The 7,415-nt window shown below is 33.5% G+C and overlaps 1 protein-coding gene across 1 annotated transcript; it reads right to left on the bottom strand.

Annotated features, from left to right (window-relative positions):
- Positions 1-1,701: 1,701 nt before the first annotated feature.
- LOC133702332 (wall-associated receptor kinase-like 8) lies at positions 1,702-4,952 on the bottom strand. The gene is made up of 3 exons (XM_062126655.1): positions 4,034-4,952; positions 3,510-3,623; positions 1,702-3,280 (listed from the first exon to the last, which is right to left on the bottom strand). The coding sequence occupies exons 1-3, from the start codon at positions 4,884-4,886 to the stop codon at positions 2,061-2,063; spliced, it is 2,187 nt and encodes a 728-aa protein (XP_061982639.1). The 5' UTR covers positions 4,887-4,952; the 3' UTR covers positions 1,702-2,060.
- Between the last annotated feature and the right edge of the window lie 2,463 nt (positions 4,953-7,415).

Raw genomic sequence — 7,415 nt, 5'->3', positions numbered from 1 at the left:
CATGGCACTTTCAGATGCAAATTCTTCTTGAAAGCCATGGTATTTTGGGATTTGTTGATGGTTCAAGAAAGTGTCCTAGCTGATTTGATGCAGATTCTGATCTTGAGGGCGCTGAAACTGATGACTATCAGGTGTGGAAAATGCATGATTGAGCATTGATGCAGTTGCTTATTGCCACTCTTTCTTCTACTGCGATTTCCTATGTTATTGGATGTGTCAGTGCTTATGATATGTGGATTCAATTGAAGGATCGATTCTTTATAATTACCTAAGCATGAATTTTTCAGATGAAAAGTAAGCTTCAAAATATCAAGAAAGGATAAAAAAGAACAACTTCTCATTATCTGCAAAAAATTAAAGATGCACGAGATCATCTTTCTAAAGCGAATTAATTAATGATTCAAGTAATGGTGATGTCACTGTGAAAAGAACATGTTTCCAAATATTGTACGTAATCCATCACCCAAGCCAACGCCACGAGGACTTGTTCCCGACCCTGAAGCACTTGTGGATTGTTTATATCGGGGAAAGTATATTATAAATCTTCAATTTCCTGTAAAAACAATTATTATACAAGTACAGGTTGAATTTTAATGAATGAAATTAAGAGCCAAAAAAAAAAAAACACCAATGATTATTCTAATATAAGTATATAGGTTGATTTATGACAATTTTTTAATGATTTTCTTATATAAATTCTGAAACATATGCTATTTAATGAATGAAAATAGAAGAAGATCTACCTGAAAAAGTTTACGGTAGATGAATAGAACTCTCAAATTGCCTTTAATTTGAAATATAATGATTGATTTGACTAAGCTTAGAGTAAAGGGGCTTCAGTCCACAATTTGCATAAAATAAAGAAAAAGAACATAACTTTTGTCACTTTTTTCAGTATTTTTTTTTTTTGCATATAAAACTAATAAAATGACTTCAATATCATTAACTTCAAAATTCTTCAACCTAGTTGATTATTTTTATTTTTTATAGAATTAATTTCAAATATTAAAAATAAAATACATAAATTTAAATTTATAATTTATATTCTCCATATATCCAAGATTTTTTGTTTTAAATTTAAATAAAACTAGTAGCCTAAAAATCCTTTTTTATTTGTCTAAAAAAAAACCCATAGCCTTAAAATCTTTTGTTTTTAAAAAAATTTCAAAAGACATTTCCAGGAGAATTAAAGTTATGTTATTAAATTTTATTTTAAAAATTTAATATCTATATAAAGAAATTGAAATTAACTACTTATGTAATTATATAAGTTATTTCGTATTATAAAAAAAAATTTATTTCATTAGTTTTATATATAAGATATGGCGGAAATATTTTTTTTTAAAAAAAGTATTATAGGGATTTTATTTCAAATATATTAAAATATATAGACTTCAAAATTAAAATGAGAGTGAAGGAACTAATTGTCAATGATTTTTAAGTTGATGAAATGTTTGAACAATTCAGCCCAAGTCTTAGCAAAATGAGACGTTTCTCTAATAATTAAACAAGAAACGTAATCAGAAAGGTAAGGTATGTGATGAAGTGCAGAACGAAGGAAAACCAGCAGGCACCAAAACCAAAGCTCCTAAATACAGCCACTCTATCGAAGAAATTGAAATGCTAGCTTCCAACGACCATGGAGATGTTAGCATATTGCAGAGATTAAATATTGTAGAACACCATATCTTGACGAGAAACTTTTATGTAACAGTGAGGACTTATTGATAATAAGCAACATACAAAGCATACAACCACAAACATTCGGCCTGCATGAAAAACAGGCCAAGGCTACAAGCTAAAGAAACATTAGACTAACAAATAGTTTCCTGGAAACGAAAAACATTCCTGAACAGAAACAAAAGCCACACCACCAAGAAGGGAGGAGGAGAAGTGTAGCTGGTCAATCCAAAATAAATCCTTCATGCCTGGATAGCCTGACATAGTGATCATCCAAAGCGACCTTGTTAGGTTGCAGGTCTACAAAAGCAGAGGAAAAGCTACAACCGAGCAATAAGATCATCTTGCCTGGCAATCTCAAGCCTTGACATACTTCTTGTTCATAAGGTGTTGTAAGTAATCAATGGTTCGGCAACTGTTGATTGAACTGATCTAGCGTTGTCAAAATCACAGGTAACTGAGATAGGAACTGCATCCCAGTTGCAGAGACGTTCAACCATGGTGTTCTCATTAGTGTCTTCTTCATTTTGTTGAACAATTGACTTTCTATGCAACAACCCAATCCTCTCCAACTCGGCTGAGACCTCTTTCATTGTTGGTCGATGTTTTCTGCTCACATTCAAGCATCTTTTTGCAAGATTTGCTGCAGCCATTATTTCCTCCTCAAGGCAATCCTCCTTAACTTGGACATCAAGAATATCAAAGAGTCTGTTCTCTTCCATCAGAACAATAAAATATGTGGCCAAACTTCTCGTTTCTTGTGAAGTTGATGATATAATTGGTTTTTTCCCACTTAAGAGCTCGACGAGGACTACACCAAAGCTATAAACATCACTCTTGTCCGTAAATTGACTAGATTGGAAGTATTCCGGGTCTAAATAACCAAAAGTGCCCTGCACATTAGTGGTCAAATGAGTTTGATCAATAGCCATTGATCTTGAAGATCCAAAATCTGAAACCTTTGCTCTATATTTATCATCCAAGAGTATATTTGCAGACTTAATGTCACGGTGATAAATTGGAATGGATGCTGCCGAATGTAAATAGGAAAGTGCTCCAGCAACTTCAATGGCAATCTGTAATCGCATTTCCCATGATAATATGAAGTCCTCGTTCTGGTAAAAATTATGCAGATACTGGAAAAGATTTCCATTGGAAATGAATTCATAGACCAGGAGAGGAACTTCAGTCTCCAAGCAACATCCGAATAACTTAACCACATTCCTATGATTAATTTGTGAAAGAATGACAACCTCATTAATAAACTCCTCGAGCTTTTCTTCACCCACTATTGTGGACCTTTTAACAGCAACGATTCTTCCATCTTCTAACATCCCCTTGTAAACCGTGCCTTGTCCACCTTGACCAAGTATTCTATTTTTATTAAAATGATCAGTGGCTGTCTCCAACTCTTTTGAAGTAAATATCTTTGTTTTCTGAACACTGCCATGATTTGAGGATAACTGCTGCTGTAGCAATAAACCACCATTTCGTTTGAAGAATTTCCTTTTAAGTTCTATGTTTTTTCTTTTCTTCGCTAGTTTGTATAACCACGATATGCCAGCAAGCAATGACAATATTCCAGCGATAACAACAACAACTGCATTATTAACAAGAAGGAAAATGTAAGATGAAATTCCAATCTGGCAACAGAAATCTATAGATCAGGTCAATAGTGACATAATGAACCATGTACAAAATTAGAACTCTTTCACAGTATCAAATTTTGGCTGTCAATTTCGAAGTTCAAAGGGGCGAAGTAAATACAGATTTCAAAGCAAAATCAAATTGTAGCAGCTAAAAAAAGAACAGGGTAGAGAGAAACTTACGTATTGGGACGATCCAATACTTATTGACCTCGCATTTGTATGATCCCAGTGTATTCACACATTTTGTTATCCCCAGGCACGAATGTCGATTTGGGTCTTTGCATTCATTAATATCTAAGGAAGAAATGCCAAAATCAAGAAATGAAGCCATAGATTTAATGAGTAGCGACATTTTTTTTTAGAAAAAGGAAAATATATGTACACCAGCATAAAGAATGTGTTATATGAAGCCACTAGAGTACTCTAAATCTACCTTTGCCATTAAAAAAAAAGGAAAAAAAAATTGGACTTCTTTTAGGAATCAAATTCACTTTTGGTACGGTCGCTCAAATTGATTCAGACATTTGAAAAGGATATCGGGGAAGGCCTGTTGATGACCTTGAAACAAGATTTCCTAATGCCAAAAGCAATTTTGAATCAAGACAAAGAAAAGGAAAAAGAAATTTTTATATGCGGTGAAATGATCAAAAAAACAAAAAGGATGGAATGACTGATGTGATTAGTCATCTTTTTAGCAAAGTTACCTGTGCATCCAAGGTAAGGGTTGCCTTCATAGCCGTTACTGCAAGAACATTCATATCCTGAAACGTTACTCACAGATGACTCATAAAGGAAGTACTTGCAATCCATGGTACTTTTATCATATCTCCAAATGCTGTAATCCATCATCCAGGCAAGCACCAGTGGAACAGATCTCCAACCCTGTAGCGCTTGCGGATTGGTTATATTGAGAAACGAAAAATTTGTTTCGTCTGTTAGGAAAGCTAGCTTGCACCCACTGCTGTCTTCACTGCCATTTTTTGTATCCAAACTTGGCTGAAAAACCTGCATCCGATAAGGTGCTCTTGCCACACAGCAGTTTCCATCAGCACATAGACTGTTAATTTCTTGCCCGTATAGAAGAGTTTTCTGATTATAGTCAGCACTGCAAGTCGAGTCGCACCCGACAACTTGGCGGCCTATCCCTGTCAACAACGCGCGGACGTTGCAACCCACTGCAGTGAACAAATTACCAAAGGAGAAAAAGAAGGGACTTCCCGTCAAATTCAGAGCAGGTAGATTGGATTGCCTGTCAGAGCAATTGGAGGACATTATTGGACCGTTGACAATTGCTGCACCATCTGTAATATTCAGAACCTCCATATTGATCATGCTAATAAAAGCTCTTGGAGCTGACTCATTGGCAGTTTCCCTGCATACAATCTTGAACATTTCATTTGCATAGCAATCTTGTGCAGTTCCAAAGGGGTAAGGAATGCTGATGTTTCCACAACGGTTTTGACATCCAGGCTTTGTCACGGGTGGTGCAGCTGTTGCTAACTGAAATAATATTGGCAATAGTAAGAGGCTGATTCGAAATATGGATCTCATTTTCATTTTTCTTTTGGGGTTTTGAGCTAACTAAACCCAATCAAGTTGGTATATATCAGCCCTTGAACAGAGTTAAAATGTGGTTCAAACATATTTCTTAACATTTTCTAGCTATAATACCAAGTCAATCTAGTATGAAAGAAATGTAGATGCAATAGCATAGGTTAGACTTTTTTTTTTAAAAAAAAAAAACGAACAAAGAAGGGATCAGTGATAGCTCAGTGCAAATGGTAAAAAAATAAAATAAAAATGATGCAGGAAAAGTCTCCTTCCCGGTGCTAGTTATTATGACTTTGTGAGAGTGATCAGGGAATCAAGGAAAGGGCAAGAAAACATAAATCTACAAGATTTTACAAGTCAACTAAGAAAACATAAACCTTTTGGGTAAAGTATAAAACTGCCACTGTAGTCTTACTAATGTTCCAGTCCTATACTTGTACTTTTAAAAATATTCAATATTCTCCTATTGTTTCCGAAAACGTTTGACTATTAAAGGAATCATGCTTTCACTCTTTTCTTTTACATTTTTTGTTATTTTTTTTTGTAGTTTTTCTTAAATTCTCATATATACGACCAATCAATATCTTATGAAATACTTTGAAAAATATATAGAAACAAAAGCAGAACAAAAAAAAACTCCAAAAAGTGAGATCATTATTAGAATTTGTTAGCTTGTTAGTAGATGGGGTAATACTGAAACTTTTGGAAAGTATAGGGTGACATTAAGAAATCTAAAACTATAGGAGCAAAGTGAAAGTTTTCCAAATTTGTAAGGATAAAAGTATAGCTATTCAGCCTTTTCTAAAAAAAAATCCCTTCAAAGTATTGAATTTTCTTGAAATATTCTAAAAAAAATACAAGCTACCATTTATTTAAAAATCACTTCCTTTTATTTGAGTTAAAAAATGTACTCTCCATCTCCTTATCTCTAATTCCCAAATGGATGGCTGCCCTCCTTTTCTTAGCTGGTTTCATTGCAATTGACCAATTCCTTTCCAGTTTCAGTTTTTTTTACCATAAAGAAAGAATAACTTGAATGTTGAAAAATCAAAACAAATTAGTCAAAACAATCCACTCATCTTCAAATTTGCTGGCTATTTTTTTTATACAATGCTCACCCGAATTGATTTCCTCTCCATGAACCCTAATTTTCCACTCATTGTGGGTCAGGTACTGTCTAGATTAACAAAAAAAACAAATTGTAGAGAACGATAATATTTTCTTCCTCTGAAAAACAATTTAGATATAGATTGTTGCAACAAAAAGCTGCTAACAATGAAAGATTTCAAAACGTGCAAGGCTGGGCTCCTTCCAACAAGGCTGTAGCCAGCTTTGATTTCTTGACTAATAAACAATAACTAAAATAATATTAAACATTTAAAATTCTAACGGGAGAGTCGATCCAAAAAAATAATATCATTTTAACAGAAAGATTAAAAATCAATAGGCTAATAGTAGAATCCGCCAAATCATTAATCAACCCGTGTTTTTATTAGATCAACCTGTCTGACTACTATTAATCGAGTTTTAATACAATGACAATTGCATGATTTAATTGTATAAAAACTGGATTAATATAAAAAGAACTGTTAGTAGGCTCTGAGCACTAACTTAAGAGTCCGATCACATGACAATCCTAGCACGAGAAACAAAAAGGGAATGGCTCTAGGAATTCTACTTTCGTGTGGGGCTAAACCGTGTGGAAGAAAGGAGCCCAGGTGTTTGAAAATGGAACAGGCAAACAAAGAAAAAACAACAAAAATCACCGACTCCACTTTCATTACTGCCTTTTAGTTTCTCGAATGGATGACCTAAACATGGCTTTTCGCACCAAAATTACCTTTAATTGTTTAGTTTTTTCATCTCCCCTTAGTTTTGTTTTGCAAAATAGCCCCTATGTCTTATTATTACTCTCCTCTTTCAGCCTTCTAAATATAATAATTTCAATGGTAGTTACATATATTATTTGAAGCTCGATTCAGCTTCACCCAGATTTTCTATGCTAAGATAATCCTGAAAGAATTCATCAAATCACATCTCTTGTAAAAAATTAAACACAAATGAAATAAAAAAATAAAATAAAAAAACAGAGAGATCACCAGAAGAAAAGTTCTACGCCAAATCCATTCTAAAATCAATGAACAAACTCATGATGTGAAGGGTGACAATTCTAAAATCAATCAGCATCAAGACACGTAGCTTCAGACTTTTCTTCTCTTGGAGAATGGAGACATCCCGCTAAAAAAATCAAGAAAGTCTTCGGCAGGTGGAGCACCGTACGTGTCTGATTTGCGTATTATTATTATTGTTTGATAATAAAGGTCTTTTTCAACGAGTTTGTACGTCAATTAAATTAATTTTTTTTAGTTGATGTCAAGAATATATCCTTAAATTAATTTGATATATTTTAAAGAACTTAATAATTCATTCTTAAAATATTAATTCTAAGATTTGAATTCAAAAAATGAAAGAAAGTAGCATAATAAAGTAATTAGGTTGAGATCAATAGATGACTAGCTAATTTATAAGGTTGCT

Source organism: Populus nigra, chromosome 8 (assembly GCF_951802175.1).
Source record: "Populus nigra chromosome 8, ddPopNigr1.1, whole genome shotgun sequence".
Lineage (NCBI taxonomy): Eukaryota > Viridiplantae > Streptophyta > Magnoliopsida > Malpighiales > Salicaceae > Populus > Populus nigra.
This window is presented reverse-complemented; position numbering and strand designations above follow the sequence as displayed.

Excerpts from the sequence above, each read along its gene's own strand:
- LOC133702332 (XM_062126655.1), bottom strand. The coding sequence starts at position 4,886 with ATGAAAATGAGATCCATATTTCGAATCAGCCTCTTACTATTGCCAATA. Across the intron at positions 3,624-4,033 it reads CCCTTACCTTGGATGCACAG|ATATTAATGAATGCAAAGAC; the intron begins GTAACTTTGCTA and ends TTTCTTCCTTAG. Across the intron at positions 3,281-3,509 it reads GTATTGGATCGTCCCAATAC|TTGTTGTTGTTATCGCTGGA; the intron begins GTAAGTTTCTCT and ends TTAATAATGCAG.